The 17,622-nt window shown below is 31.4% G+C and overlaps 1 protein-coding gene across 2 annotated transcripts in view; it reads left to right on the top strand.

Annotated features, from left to right (window-relative positions):
• Positions 1-17,622, top strand: part of LOC118182844 (gamma-aminobutyric acid type B receptor subunit 2-like) — a 591,214-nt gene that overhangs the window by 327,574 nt on the left and 246,018 nt on the right. For both annotated transcript variants that reach the window (XM_035352237.2, XM_035352236.2), the window contains exon 5: positions 3,363-3,428. In XM_035352237.2, coding sequence (XP_035208128.1) covers positions 3,363-3,428 — 66 coding nt within the window. The remainder of the gene's footprint in view (positions 1-3,362; positions 3,429-17,622) is intronic.

Here is a 17,622-nt window from a genome sequence, read left to right as displayed (position 1 = left end):
ATTTATTAGTTATATAATTGTAAATGATTTTTCCTGTGGTTTACATTTTAGTGCTAAATACATCAAACCTACAATTCCAAAATATAATCAATAAAAACGTTAAATAATAGTTTAAATATTTTTCCGTATTTATTTAAGCCATGACCATAATAAAAAAAAAATGTTTGGTAAAAATATAAAAAATCATGCATTGAAGGATTAATGCATCTTGTAAGTAATACTGATTTATACTTTGTACATATATATACACTCATATCTAAATTTATCTTTATATACGCAAATGTAATGACATTCCAAGACATCAAATCGATGTAATCCATTTTTGCTGGATGGGTGTTTTCGTAGTTTTCCCCATGTGTAACGTGTATACGAGCCAGTTTCCCTTAGAAAGTCCTCCACGAAGGCATCCCTCCCCTTAGGCAGATAGCCCTAGTGTGCTTTGCCATAATTAAATACAACAACCATTTTTGCTGGGAATATGTGAAAGACAAGTCTAATTAACATTATCCATTTAAAAGTGATCAAACCTTTTTGTCAAATCCAGACGTTACGTCATCAGACTGTGAGTCAATCGCTTTGTGCAAGTGAAGTTCTGAGTAAATTTCTGCAATATAGCGTTTTATTTCATTCTGTAAGGACTCAAGTGGCTTGTTATGGATCCGAAGTATCATTTGGAAGACTCAGTGAAGCAACGAATCATCGGCCATATAGAAGCAGAGCAAGTAATCATGGAATCAATGAGATGAGTGAAAATTTCACGAAATACCGTCTTTACATTATGAAAACAATTTTAGAACTCTGGAACTGTTGTAAGGAGACCTAGGTAAGGTCGAAAACGAATAACAACTGTTTTCCAAGATCGCTATACAGCAATAACTGCCCTTCGTGACAGGAAACCTACTGTTCTAGTTGTATTAGAGTTCCTGCATGTAGCAACCACTGGAACTGTTGCATCGCGATAAACTGTGTACAGGAGGCTTTTATGCCATAAAGCCAACATATGTGTCTTATTTTCTTCACAATAAAAGCGAGATTGCTTTAACTGGTGTGAAGAACGTCAGAACTAGAATGAACACCAGTAGTATGAAACGTGACCATTTCCGGTAATGGTATGGGGAATATCACATTCCATATTAAATTCATGAGCCTCACCACTTTTATGAGATATTCCTTTTTTTTCTGAACTCTTCGTGTAACATATTATTACCATTTTATTATTCCATGTTGCAGATTTATATAAGAAGCAGTATTCTTAGTTTTTCTTTTGTATTTATGTGCTTTGAAATCATGCATTTTTCTACGCAAATTCATAAATTTATAGTTCACTGCTTCAGAGAAATTCGTCATTCCATGCACGTAAAGATAACTGAACATGAGTGTACATCCATATATATCAGAAAGTACGCTTTATTCTTAAACAAATATGGTATTAATGTATAAAATTTATTAAAATTGTACATTCCTTAAAAACTTATTTCTACTTTGTATATATTATACTACACTAGAAATAATTTTACTTTCAACCTCACTTCTTAAGTATAACAAATAAATGAATTTTAAGTATTGAACATATATCCAAATTAATGCGTATGGATAGCATACTCAGCCTATGAAATTTATAAATGCGTGGTATTTTTTTTTAATTTCCAAATACTTAACTTTGGCCAAATTATGCAACTGTCTGCTTTGATTAAAGCTGGGAAGAGAACAAATATTAAAATATTCTCAGAAGTGAATTTAGCCTCAAAATGTATCTGGCATTAAAAAATATTTAAAAACAGAGAGCTTTTTTTTCTTACATAATTATTTCTGTCTAAAAAGAAAATAACTTTCTCTGAAACTGGCATTAATGTTTTCGCTTTATATATTTTCTTAAAGTTGATTGTGTTGTTTATCTTTTTCATCCGCACAAAAAATAGTAACCGCTGAAAGAACTTTAATTTACTTTCCTTCCTTTCTTGTCAAAAAATTCCTGCGTTTACATTATGGACGACGCTAATTCTATCAACATTCCTCATTCTTTCTTTCTCTTTTATTGTGTCCTTTTTATGTTTCCAGCTGATTTGATGCTCTCTAAATTATCTTGCGGAAGTTTTTACCAGTTCCATCGGAAGTTGAAACAACCACGTAAAGCTAAAGAAACATTTAATGGAAAATATTAAAATATTACTTAGGGGGAAAGTTACAGTTGTTTAGGAAGAAATGCAATCAAATGTCAACTGAAGAGAAATTTCTAGAAATATTTTACGCGACTTTTGCAGGCTATGTCATTAGGACATAAAGCGGTAATTATGCTTAGTAGATAGTTCTACATTACAAATCAATAACGCTAAAGTAGGCACTAGTATATTAATCACATAAATGAAAAATGTTTAGTATCATAAAGCAGTGATAAATCCTTCCAACAATGTATAATTTGCAATTCTCTTTTTATGAAAAAAAAGGATTTATACAACGAAATTACAACACAGTAAGTGAAATGTCGCACGAGAATGCAAAATCGTAGAAATACAAAGCAATCAAGGAAAACTCGTTATTTTTTATAGAATCTTAATAATTGCATACAATAAGCATATGATTGAAAGCCCCTATATAATTCTTATACAGCTTTTGTGAGAATTTTAATTACACTCTCAAATAAATATTTGAACATTTTAAAAACGAAAGGGATAGAAACAAACTGGAATCATGTACAGTTAGTGATCCCCAAAACTCACTTTGAAATATAATCTTAATAACTTAAAAACAACTTGTTAGCCACAAACTGTTTGAGTCCAAGCTTTATACTGTTCACGGCGTTAAATGTTATTATAAGCTGGACACATGTTTCCAGACTTTTTATGTATTTTCTTCAAAAGAAACCTTTTCTGATTCTTAGTACATTTTATTTGCATTGCAAAAATTAGGAAAATGTTACATTTATATTTCACTGGATTGTGTAATATCCTTACATGACGCACAAGAAAATGATAGTTGTTTTCGAAATTAAAATAATAAAGAAACTGAATAATATAAAGCAAATACTATTGTCTACTTTTAATAACCTGTGTTAAGCTCGAGAAAGAAAACTTTACTGGGAACATGAAAGCATTAATTGGCACCAAAGGGAAATTTGAATTACAGAAGTTCAGCAGAAAAGTTCATAGTGTTATGTTTCCAGTAACGTAATTATCGCCATAAAAACTTCATTTAAATTATGAAAGACGAAACTAGAATATTAATTTCATTTAATTATGCAACAGAAAATATGTTGGTATTCTTTGTAAGTTAGCAAGAATTTCTAATTATGATTAAATTTCTTTAACACAGCATATTTTAATTCTTTTTACACTGCTTTTCATTTCAACCACTTTTTTTTTCAGAATAAAGATGTTAGAATAATATTAGGAAATTTTGACGAAGAATGGGCCAGGAAAATCTTTTGCGAGGTAAGCATCTGTACTTTATTTTGTTTTCTTGGTCACAATTCTTTCTCATTAAATATGCGTTTGGATCCTTATTTCTATGCTGAAGAATATTTTTCGTAAGGGAAATTCTTTTAAACATAAGCCTCAGTATATCTTTTACGAAGTTTATGTTTTCGAAAAGAAAAATATTTTATGTATTTGTATGAATGCACTTCTTTAGCCGCATAATAATGTTTCCACTGAAACCTTCAATATAATTATTTTTATTTAATTTTTAACAACAAGAATTACTGATTCAGGTAAAAACAAATTTAGTTGTTTTTCTGAATACGATTTCAAAATTTTCCTCTAAGTATTTTGCTCAAAAATCGTTTGAACGATTCTGACCAACTCTCAGATAAAAATAACGTAGCAGTAAGGATATTTAAGAAAATATCATATAGGAAATTAAAAATAGTTATAGTTTTATTTTAGTATAGAGTCGCTTTTATAGCGAAAGCTAATTTCTTAATATATTTAATAGATTAATATTATCGAAGCACCTTAAATGATAATTATTACATTTACTAGTAGGTTTCCTTTTTACTAGTAAGAAATAGCCATTTCGCCTTCTTCTGATTCGTATAATTGTGTGATTATATTTTTTGATTGTGTGATTATGAATTATTTTCTATATTTCCTGTCAAAAAGATATAACTTATGTAAATGGGATTTATTTTCGAAAGCTGATTCCAATTATTCATAGAAGTATTAGTGCAACTTTACATTTGTTTAATTTATCGGATCATTACTTATTATAAATTCCCCCCCCCCAAAAAAAAAATAAAACAAAAACATTAAAAAATATTCATTTTATTTATAATGAACTCTTTAAATATTAAGTTGCAAAACGAATTATTGGCAGTTTCCGCTGTTTTTTAAATGATATTATGTTAGAGGCTTTAAGTATACGTGAAACTGTAAAAAATAAAATAAAATAAAATAAATTATAAACAATTTCAAAATTAAAAAAAGTTAAACATATACCTTTTATTAGAAATTTTAAGTTGCAAAAACCAACAGCTCTTAACATTTATTGTTTCATCCTTCCATCTCACTGATTGTTTTTTTTCTTTTAATTTTGCCTTTCAAATAATATATAAAACTGAAAAATAAAACATTTTCATTTGCTATTAACGTTTATATGAAAAGATTATTTATTTAATAAATATGTATTACCTTTAAAATATAGTATTATACAGTCAAATCCAGCTATTATGAATTTCAAGAGACCGAAAGTTTGGTTCGCTATATCAGATCTGGTACCAAAAAAAATTGGTCATTCAACAAATAATATAAAATTTAATTGTTGGGTCACAAAAAATACTGTTAGCACTGTTACATCTCCTGAAGATGTGAATAAATCTCTAATTTAAAAAATCATATTGGAGGTAATTGTATAAATATATATGTACAATTACTATTACATGCAATTAATAATTATTTTTAAAGTTTTTCCGCCCGTTAATATATTTACGCATTAAATTTATTAGCATATAAAAATCATGGTACAGATCCATTCCTACAAATTGACATCTCCATTTAAACGCGCAAATAAATCTAGCATTTGCATAGATAATTTCGCATTTTAGCCTCTTTGAACCGGGAACTGTATCAGCAATGCTTTTTCAACATCCTAACGATCAGTCCTTTTTAACTTTTCCTTCGTATGAATTTTGTTCCAAAAATATCTTAGAATAGAAGAAGAAATTATCGAGTTCCGATTTTCCACACATTCCTAATTGTGGATTTGGATAAACTGTATTTTCCGTACATATCGATTTCTTTACATTTATTCTGTATTTTCCAAATAATATTTACGTTAATTTCTATATAGAACACGGTACATTTGCCAATTAACATACAGACGAATTTTCGATACCGAAATTTCGCCAATATACAGAAAAGGTTTAAGTTAGATAAAAGAATATGTGAAGTGTTATTCCTCTGTAAAATATGAAAAGTGACGATAATTTTTTTACTAATCTTTGACATGCATAGTGAGAATGTATTTATTCTTCCCAAGATATGTATGGTTGCCACGCAAAAGTGTAATATCCTTTGTAAAGAGTATCTTGCAGGAAATCTAATGAATATAACCCTTTCTTCCAATTCGAGGTTTTAAACACTTTTTTTTACTTTATGGAGGGTACCAGCCTTTTTACGCTTCGGCCACTATTAAGGCCAGAAACGGTGGTCTTTTTACCGTGGAGGCATCTAACAAGCAGCCACCATTAACTGCCTATAAAGGGACAGATAATTTACAAGCATGCATTCTCCGTGATTCGAACCCCGACCCTTCGTTACGGTAGTCAAAATAACTAACCACTTTCCCGTCTAGATGGCGCATTTTAAATGTTAAAACCACGTTAATCAATAAGGATAAAAAAAAATTCATTCCCGGAAAAGAAAAAATTCATTTGCATAGCACCAAGCGCATAAGAATTTATTCACTACCTCTTTATCTGAACAGCGGAAAAGTTTTCAAATTTCCATCGTAACATCGGACTTGAATAGAATTCTGTACCACAGCTACATTGAATAATCTGATCGAAATTAGAGAATCCACTTACGTTCTTTTATTCGGTGGTCACAGATACCATACGCTGTTCTAAGATATACGGATTGTGTGTCTTGGTGTGCCAAGATATAAATATTACATCTGACTCCAATAACCTTTGCTTAGAATTCAGAGAAAAGTGGGGTGGAAAATAAAATGAACAATAATCTAGAGATGTTTATCCATTATTCTAACATGGATGGCATCCTAATATCTTAACATGGATGATTTTGAGAAAGAGAAAATTTTCACTTAAAACTTGCAGAAAATCTGCAGATAAAATTAATAAAAATGTAAACTAAAGAGTTACTCGAAAGTATCCATAAATCGCTTTGCACCCGATTTTCACGCGTGTTTGCTACAGTTATTTAGAATAAGATTAAATGTATAAGAAGCTGGACGAGGCAAAAATGTTCTTTCCTTATATGTGGGAACTCATTATTAATCGAGTTCGCTGTAGCGGCGTTTGGTTGTATTTAATAACGGAATGATTTCATTGACTAGGCTACGTTTGCATAACACCTAAATATAATTTTCTAAAATTCTTTTGAGTCACCGATTCCACTAGCGTTAACTGTTCTTTGAGGCTGCCAGAGAGTATGGGGCCGCGCTTTAGAATTTGAGAGCAGCGATATGTTTAAAATTTAGGAAAGAAACGGGCGGTAGAATTTTGGTTTCATGGAGTTTACCGTAAGCTTTTTGTTACTGCTTGACTCTATAAATCTGTGGTCAAACATGTCACCCTGAAACGATGGAGAAGTTCTCTTTTAGAGCGTAATTATTTATCGATTGAGTATTTATCGATTGAGTTATTTATCGATCCCTTTCATAGAAGAAGACATGTTTGTTTTTTAAACATATAATATCGAAACATATCTTGTCTTGATATTACTAGGTAATAATCCCTTCCCAATAAAATTCCTGGAACGTAAACAAACATACTTCTATCTAAACAAATATTTTTCGTATGGCAAGGAAAAACACCTTCTTCTTTACAGAGGTCCTAAAAATGTGAATAGTAGGGATTTAATCCTAGAAGATCCAACAATTTCTGACACATGATTGGTACACCAACAAAGACACATTATCTTTATTAATAACACGTTTATTTGCTCTGTTTGATGGTTCTTAAATCTACAATGATTCCTAAGTAATTAACAGTGAAACTGTCGGTTAGTTGTTATTAAAATGGATTAAATGAAAATATTTGAACGTTTGGTTTCCTTAGAGACCATGAAAACAATTTTGTTGAATTGACTAACTTATCTATTGGAACTTAATGTTTTCTTTAATTGCTCATAGATAGTATCCATTATGTATTAGTTTTGTAATACATATTTTGGTATTTTACAAAATTTTGAGCCAAAAGGGAATAAACTTAAATATTTCAAATTGACAGTTAAGAATTAATAAGTTTCTCCCAGCTAAATTTTGTTGAGGGCTTAAATTTTCTAAAAATCATGAGGGTGACGGAGAAATATCTAAATATTCCTTTGGTTGTTTGAAGTCCAAATACACAGTAACAAAGGAGGCTTTGATAGCACTTTTTTTTGTGTGTTTTTGATTCGGGTGTTATGCGTCTTGAGAATAGGGCTTGACAGTTGAAATAAAAGATGCTTTTCATAAACACTGCTCTTCACACATTCTGGGCATCTTCGAAGAAGTGCGGTAACACAGTATGGTGTATTCGTGATTTCAGAAGGAATTAAAGGCACTAGAATGGATTCAGTGCATTACTTCGTTCAGAAGCTATGACTAATCAAAATTTCGTGATGCCGCTTATATTCAATCAAATAAAAGTATGAATGAGGTACTATGCTGTAGTAGCGAGTCTTTACTTAAACCTGATGAAACACCACCGAATTTCAACATTACTGTATACATTGAAGAGCCGAAAGATTATGACCACCTATTCAATAACGCATTGCGCTCCTGTGTGATCGCAAGCAAACGAGCTGGGTGTATGGGTGGTTTTCCACATTATGTAACGTTTAAATGAGCCAGCTTCTCCTAGAAAGGTCGTCCATGAAGGCATTCGTTTTCATAGACAAACAGCTATCGTACGCTTTGCTGTATTCAGTTAAGCCAGTGATGGCGTTATATACGACAATGAAACCACCAATTCAGTTGCCTACTAGTAATTAATTAATTAATAAAATAATAATATTAGCTAAGAATATTTATTTTCTTATCTAATAAACACTGTTAACTTTTTGATTTCTGGGTGCAAAGCGAAGGCAATATTAAAAAGAAATCTATAAAAGTCTGCGAGCTTTCAGATTTTACATTACTTTCAAAGGGGCGTTTTTTAACGTTTTATGTGTTACCTTTATTTATTAAATACCATATTCTTCGCACTTAAACCATAAAATTCAGTTCAACAACAATATCGCAAAATAATTTTAAAATGAGCGTATTTTTAGAACTTCCGATACACAGTCTGGCACGCTGGAGATAAACACGTTTTTTTTTTTTTTTTTCGTACAGTGTTGCCATTGCTCGCTTTGGAATCGTTGAGTCTGTTAATCAAAAATTCGTTAACGTTTTACAAAATATGAACTACATAGTAAAACAAATGACAAATTCCAGAATTGGGCTTCGAAATGCCCATATTCATGTAGTGTGTGTGTGTGTGTGTGTATGATTATGGCAAAGCCTCGAGGGCTACCTGCCTAAGGGGAGGGATGCCTTCGTGGAGGACTTTCTAAGGGAAACTGGCTCGTATACACGTTACACATGGGGAAAACCACGAAAACGCCCATGCAGCCAGCCCGTTCGCGGGATTCCAACCTCGGACCGAACTACCAGTGTTCAGCGACTTTACCGCTCGGCCGCTGGTGGATCCATATTCATGTAGAAACGTATGTTATTCAAAATTTGATGGCTCTAGGTACCGTTGTTTTATCACAATGCTTGAGACCTACACACATTTACGCAGATTCTTCATTATTTGTCTTTAAATGTCTTTAAATATAATACAGTTTTCTAACATTTGGTGGCAACAATTTGAAAAGTAAACTGACAATTATAGTGAATTAACGCAAAATGCAAAAGCGAAATTAATAGCCCCTCTGGGCTAAATAAAATAAAATAATAATAATAAAAGAGTACGGCACTTATAGCTGAAAACATTTAAGAAACACTTTAATAGTTTTCTTTAGCTTTTTACTTGCTGTGTATATATTCAGCTGCATCTGTCTCGAAAGTATTTGACTTGAAACTATCAGTCAGTACCTTATAACAAACTGGCAACACATTAGCGTCTGCTGCGAAATTTCTAAAGTGGGATCAGAATGCTAAAGCTAGAATTCTTTCTCTGTCTCCTGTGAGTGGCGAATGAATGCCTTTGATATTAGGTTAGACGACGCGAATTAGTCTTATTTGTGGTAATTATTAGAGAGATGAAAACAAAATTAAGATAATATTGTTGCCTAATTATATATACGAAACCTTTTATTTCTAGTATGATAATTTGCACTACAGTTATTTGATTTCATTTTTCCTGTAGCAAACATGAGAGTTTGTTTTGAAGTTAACAAATAAAATGCTTTTAGAATGTTTAAAATTTTTTTTTGCCATCACTATACTAGAATTAAAATTTCGGACAAAGGTTGATTGCATTCATAATCAGTATCCTTTCTTTTAAATCAGCAATTAAATATTTTCATTTTGGCATCATTATTCCTGAAATTTATCGATTCCTATTCCATTATAACCTTTCTCGTCATCGTTATTTTGATACTTCGTGACAAAAATAAAAGGATAAAAGTGTATTCTTTTCAAATGGAAAATGAGGAATGATTACTTTTATCAAAGCATTAAATATTCACCTTTCAGTACGAGATGTGAAAGAAATTTTTATTGTCTTTCAGGGAAATGAGAAATCGAAATGCTGATTAAAAGTAATTAACTGGCTCTTGCTCAATACCTGGATAGTTTTAACTTTTAATATGATTTTTATTTTCCTGGAGGAAAAAGAATTCATTTCAGTCGAGATCATTTTGCTTGTGTTGTATACAGCAAAAACATTATAGTTTCTTTATTCGTATTTGTTTAAACTGCCTTTATTATTTAGGAAGTTCCATAAATAGAGGATAGAAAGACAGTTAAATAAAGGATAGAAAGACAGTTATTCAGGCGAAATAACTGTCTTTCTATCCTTTATTTTTCATTTTAATAAAATAACACATTTCTATATCCGTTTTGTTATTCAAATTTTTGTTTATTTTATGTAATTAGTTGCAAGGAAATTCGGGCTGTATGAAAGTGGTAAAATAAGTGCAAAACATATCAAAAGCATTTTTATGTTTATTCTTCTTCATATATAATGAGTGAAAAGTTTTCTCGCAAATTAAATGCGAATCATCACTTTTCGCATGCAAAAATTTATTAGCGAAAAATGAAATCCTATCAAAGTGATCAGTTTGTGTAATTGAATTTTATATTTTATTTTTATCGCCAATTTTAATAATGCATACTTAACGGGCTAAGCTACACCTGGTTATGTAGGGTGATTTCAGTGTCATCCGAAATATGATTTCATGTCAGTCCTTTATTTTTACGGAAAGATATTTAGGAAATATAAGCAAATGAACATAATAACCATTAAAAGGATCCGAATTATCATCCAGATAAAGGAAAAGAGGTCAAATGACAAAGTGAGAAAAAACTCATCAACTCAAAGTGGCAAAAACTAAAAAAGTACTAGCACTTTACGAACACAATAAAGGCACGCTATGGACGCAATAACACATATTTACAATTCAGCTCTGGGGCAGAGTTAAGTACTGGCATACATTTTTACATTTTTCTCAGTCTCTTCTTAGTTTATTATGTCAATATTTAGTTATCGAAGTACGCTTATTCTTTTTATTATTTATTTGTTATGTGTTAACTCAGCGGTTCTCAAATGTTTCCTATTTGCGGCTTCTATTTTTCAATAACAAAAATAAATCAAACTCGAGTATTTTCATTATTTATTAGTCCAAAGGGATTTGAAAACCGAAGGGAAAACCGAAGGACTATTAGTTTCGTTTTGGCATTTGGCGTCGGACGGATAAATGTCGGTTCACGTTTCAAACTGTTGCCACAAAATGTTAGAGTCCTGCATTATATTTGAAGAAATTAAATAATGAAAAATCTGCATAAATGTATGTATATTTCTCGTATTGTGATAAAACAACGGTACATAGAGTCATCGAATTTTGAATAACGTAATCCTCCAACGAATATGAGCATGTGGAAGACCCAATTTGAAATTTGAAATTTGTTTTATGATCGATTTCTTATTTTTTAAAACTTTGACGAATTTTTGATTAACAAACTCAAGTATTTCAAAGCGAGCAATGGCAACGTTGTGCAGAAAAAACATTTTTATCTCCAGCGCGTGAGTCTCTGTATCGGAAATTCTAAAGATATGCTCGTTTTAAAACTATTTTGCGATATTGCTGTTGCACTGGATCTTATGGTTTAAGTGCGAGGAACATGATATTTAATAAAGAAAGGTAACACACAAAATGTTAAAAAACGCCCCTTTGGACGTAATTTAAAATCTGAAACATTTCAGATTTTAGTTTTTTTTTAAATTTATGAACAATAAATTAATAATTAATGTGATGGATGAGGCTGCATATCACTGCACATTCCCTCGAATAGGGGAATTAATCTCGACACTGGCACCATCATTTCGTTTCTCATGTTGATTTTTGCTCTGTACTTGCTTTTTATTATAGAGACTGCCAAAATCCCAGCTTCGCACAAATTCGACGCTGAAAATTAAATTAAAATATGTTGGGTCTTATCACTTAGAAGGAGATCTGCATCTTTTATTGTATTCCAAAATTCTGCCAGTCCCATGCTGTCAAATTTTGCCTTCAAACTGTTGTCAGGTGTCGCAAGATAACTCGATAAGGTTCTCGATAAGAAGTAAATTCAGAGGGGGTATTTTATTATTAAATAGATTTTGAATCCTTCCCAATTTATCGAAATTTTCATTTTGAACGTATTTCTCTAAGAAGATAATTAGCAGTGATAAGTATTGCCTTTCAGACATTGTTTTTATATCTTGAGAAAGATGAAGTTCATTTGACGTCAAAATTTGCTGCAATATTAAAAAGCAATCTTTGCCTGTATCTCTATTCTGTTATATATATATATGTATTTCGTTTCGTTTTTTTTTTCGCTTATATTTTTTTCATTGACTTCAAAAAGGTGCATGTTTTTTCCGTGCAGAGAGAGATTAAGTGAATTCAGCTTTTCAAAAATGTCGTATAGATAAATCTGCTTTATTAAAACAATTTCATCAGCAGAATCTTCAGCATCATTTTATTTTTCTTCTTTAAGGAAAATAAAAATGCCTTGCTGCAATTATAGGTACATAATAGCGTATCTATACTACCGATCAATCTAAGTTGAGAACACTGGATATAGTAGAAAGTGTAAGCGTCCACCATAGACTGTAGTTCTACCAATTCAAGATGTCATATTATATTATGAAAATTACGCTATGAAATTTAAGTAAGTTGAATGAAGGGGACAGAATGAAAAAAATTATACAAAACAATAGATTACGTTACATCCAACATTTTATTTAAAAATTTGCTAATATCATGTCAATCATTCAATGGCCAATAAGAAGACATCCTCTTTTGAAGAAAAAAGACATCCCCCTAATTTTTGGCATTATTGGGGAAACTACAAATTCCATCAACCCGACTTCACACCTTTCTCAATGATAAAAGCAATTAAAGCAACCATAAATTCACAGACCGGAAGTAGAAGAAAGCAACTGTTATGACATCCCCATCATCGTTATGAATTTTTTATTAAATTACAAAAGTATTTTGGTAAAAAAAATCCCGTAGCGAAATTATTATTTTTTCACAAGCATAAATTCCATGAAATCCGACCTAAACGAAAATGGTGACGTTTCGACTCCACGGAAGAAACTTCCTCAGGAAGTCAGTACACTCAAAAGGGCATATATTTAGAATTTCTGATGGAGAGCTAGCCGTTGCCACGTATATTTTTATATCCGCTATATTATTTCTATAAGAAATAGCCACTCGCACGTCCAGCCGCCTAAAATAGTTTTCATAAAAAGAAAAAGTATATATTGATTTTAATGAGTACAGCTGGTGTAATTTCATAGCAGTACTGAATATTGCTAAATAGACACTTCACGATTTTAATATATGTTTATTAAATAAATCAATTGAAAGGTAGAAAAATATTCTTAAGAGAACTATGTTTATTGCTTTGAAAACGCTTAGGTCAGTAGTAATAACTCAGTAGCCTTCCAGATTAATTTAAAATTATCTTAGTTTTTATTCGTGAACAAAATGCTGGCACATGGAAGATAAAAATATTTTTATTTCCTGACACAGCAATACATTGCTTTAATAGCGCCGAGATTGTTAATTAAAACTGAAAAATAAATATCTTATATTTTCCCCCTTAGCGACAGTCGTGCGAGCTGGAGATTAAACTTTTCTTATTTTGAACTTTTTTGCCACTGCCTGTTTTCAGGTAGTTGAGTTTTCTAGCCAAAAATTTATTAAAGATTTACAAAATATGAAATAAATAACAAAACAAATTCGAAATACAAAATTCGGTTTTCCAGGTGCACATGTGTAGAGTTCTTCATTTTGTAATTGCTAACTTACTGTTGGAAATGAAGAATCTTAAAAACTGATAAGCGAATAATCGCTTAAGTTCGTGTGACAGGAAACAACAAGATAGAAGGGTAAACTAGACCTTTATTATTTGAACTAAAGTTTAACAAAACTTGGAGTGTAAAATAAAGCCGACACTTGGGCTTTGAACTTAAAAGACTAAGAATAATACTAATCTTAATAGATATAGCCGAAGCTATCAAGATTCTAACAGATTTGGCCCCTTAACGTTAATAGACAGCGAAGCTATCAAGGGCCTAAAGTACGGCCCAGCGTAATAATAGCTTACGAGAGAGTAGCCTAAAAAAGCGGACGGGTGCAGATAGAATACCTGGTATTTCTCTCTCTAAGACCGAAGAACTTCGCGGTTAAATACCGCTCTTTCTCATTATGTATTCAGACGGGATTCTAAAACTACGTTTTGGCCGGAAGTGGTAAGTTGAAGTTAAGAATTGATAGGAAAGGAACTTTAACTCAAAATTTAACTGTTAATAAAATTAACATAATCCTTACACATGTTTGGGTGGAAGACTACGTTATTGAAAATTTGATGGCTCTAATTCCTGCCTTTTTTTCACATGGCAAGCATATACATACATAGTGTAGCGTGAGCGTGCGGGTTTGCAGTAGATTGAACGCACACAGGTCCGATGATAGGTTAAAATTTACTTAAAAAGAAGCGCCCCCCCAAAAAAATTTCAGATTTCTAGAACTTTCCACACACAATAATTGTACATGTTTGCACTGTATCACAGAATACAATCAGTAGGTACACTTCAAACTATTAAGAACGTTAATACAAGGGAATGCAAAGTCATCTAAAAGGCGAAGCTGTCAATAATACGAAGTCGCTCGGAACTAACAGCTCCCAACAATAGCAGCTCTGTGCAGATGCTCTCTCTCCGGTCTTATATAGTTTTCATCCGGCCGCCGAAATATTTCTATTACTTTCTGCTTTTCGAAATTTCTCTAAGGCATATATAGGCGGAAAACAGTCACACAAAACATCAGTTACAATATCTAATACGAGGATACAGGGACCGGATCAGATAAATGGTTGACAAGTTAGTAGACTTTTGGCGATTTCTCCCCAAAATAGCGAAATAGCCATTTACTCAATGTTAAATAGACTTGCCCCCTGTATTCTTACTTTTTCAGCAGCTTTTGCACCTTTAGAGTTTCATGTTACATAATACTAAAGAAATAGAACAATTTCACTAAAATTATCTGCCTGTGCACAAAATTCGTAACAGTACATACACGTGGATTCTTCTTTATTTAATTTCTTTAAAAATAACACAGGGCGATAATATTTGTTGCAGCAATTTTAATAGTAATACGCCATTTGTTTGGAGACTAATAGAACCTTTTTGGCTAAAAAGTGATGAACGTGGAAAATGTGAGAGAAGCAAATGCGATAAATGGCAAAGAAATGAGCAGATGCTCATATTTTTTTCGATTTTTTTTAACATTTTTACACTAAACTTGCCATATACTCAAAAGTAACCTTGAATTTATGTGATTCATATGCCTTAGAAGGAACGAAAACATGAATCATTCTAAACGTCTTATCATATATCACGTTTAAAAAATGAATAGATTTATTACGATTTTTTTTCCTCTAAACATGAAATAAAGTAAAATATTTCTAAAAAAGCTTTGTTGTGAATACGGAAAACCAGTTGCTTTAAAAGGATAAAAAGATTCCCTTTCATGAACTTTACTAACTTTTTTATATTACTGGGGGGAGGGGAGAAGGATTTTCGTCCTAATTAAAATGGGAGGGAAACTTTCTTTTTTTCATTAACTAGACTTTATCTGAAGTGCAGAATTAATTGTAAAACGTCTCTTATATATGTTCTGAACTTACTTTTATTCATTAAATTACTTTTCCTTTATTTAAGAACTAAAATAATTCGTGAAAAATCGCTTATATTGGATATTGCATTGTAAACAGTATACTCATTTTATATATTTACCAGTTCTTTGTGTTATGATAAGAATTTAAATTAATTATTTAGATCTAATGCATTTTAATATTGTAAGAAATGAGACTTACATGTTACAAAGAAAGTTTGCAAATTTGGACATACCGATTTAGCTCAAATTCCCATATTTATAAGCATCTTAAAGTGAGTATTTTTCGCAAACACTTTCTGATGCGCACTTTAAGGAATTCAAAAAATGTATTTTGCGAGCTAAGAAAAAAAAAGAGACCTTTGGAATGAAACATAAAAAATTTAGATCTAAATGTTTTTGCAGAATTCATATTATTTAAACTCCTGCATTCGTTTCAGTTAATAACCGTAAGTTAACTGCAACGAATTCAGTGGCCAGTTCAAAGCCATTTGGTGACAACATTAACTTTTATAGAGCGGGTTTGTATATTATGTAGGGCGGGTTTTATAAGGCGGTTATTTGGTGACAACATAACTTTTATAAGAAAACTAGTTTTATATTGATAAAAATTATATTGATAACTTTTAGGCGGACAGAACGTTTTTAAGGGAATAACACAAAATTAATGTAATACTCAAATTTCGTAAGAAAGAGACATAACAACATTGGAAACATATATTTTCAGTTTATGCTCGCGAAACATGAATATTGTATAGAGAAAATGTGAGTCCTAAATTTTTGACTTTTCATGGGCAAATTTTTGTGAGTTTTAATGATATCTATTTTCCTTGAAATTATAGAGAATGGTTTCTACAAAAAATTTTTAATTGCGATAAATCATTAACTATTTACTACCATATTTTTTATGTTTTGAAAATTTTAAGATATATAATATCCATCTATATCAATTATAAATAAATTTGTGAAAAAGTATAATAATTGACAACAAAATCAATAAAATATTTTGTCTCATGTTTTACGAAACTCTTATAGCACAATATTTTTGTGATATTTGCTTAAAATATTTTAATGATTATGTTTCCTTTCAAAACAGTATAATAGTAAAATAATTAGCTATTAACGTTTATTAAAAATGTTTTTAGTTTTCATCATGATCTAAAGCAGCAATAGTCTACATCTTCTGTACAGTGAGAAATGTAAAGAATCGCTATAAACTGAGTTAATAACTAATTAAGGCATAAAAACTGAAAGTTATTTTATTTATCTTGATAATGGTACATTTAGTTATCCAAATAAATAATACAGAGAAGTACATATATTTCTCTCCTTTGGTATATTACATTTCAAAGTGTCTGCACAGAGTGGTCATTACGCAATTTCTCGATATACGACTCCCTAGCGGCCTATCCGCTCAACCAATCGAAATAAAATTTCAGGTGTTGTTATTTGAAGGTATACGTTCGATATTATGGCGATTTAAAATAATAGAGCTATCACGGTTAGGCGGCATTGGAAATGTTTCGAAATTTCCCATTGGCAACACCAACTCTTTTTCTGCTTAAATTGCTCATCGCATTGAAAAACTATAAATAGCGCTGGAACGATACACATATGGCAAAAATTGTCGGCGTAAAACATTTATTCTGAGCTATGGGGACACTCCTGTCCACGTGTGCTGAAGCGAGCCTCCAAGTCTTACAATTATTATACATTATAACCTAAAAAGCGACGCACAAAACTAAATAACCTAAAAATGGACGCACAAAAAAGAGCTTTCCGAATGAGACGAAAATCGGTAGCTGTGCTGTGTACATATATTGAAAAGGAAAAGCTAACAATATCATAGGAATTGAATGCTTTATGCAGGAAATGCAGCTAAAAGAGCAAAAGAAATCACTAATGCTTCGGTCCACTTCTGTCTCTGATGGAAGCAGCTATGCGGTCGAGCCTTGACTCATATAGTTGGCGGATGTCCTCCTGCGAGATTGCTTGTCATACATGTTCAAACTGGCGTGCAAGATCAACGCGAAACTGTGACGTTCGTAGATTTTTGCACATCGTAGACCAAACATACATTATTGGC

The sequence above is a fragment of the Stegodyphus dumicola genome, chromosome 5 (genome assembly GCF_044657685.1).
Source record: "Stegodyphus dumicola isolate Sdum_Otavi_A_Nest chromosome 5, ASM4465768v1".
Lineage (NCBI taxonomy): Eukaryota > Metazoa > Arthropoda > Arachnida > Araneae > Eresidae > Stegodyphus > Stegodyphus dumicola.
This window is presented reverse-complemented; position numbering and strand designations above follow the sequence as displayed.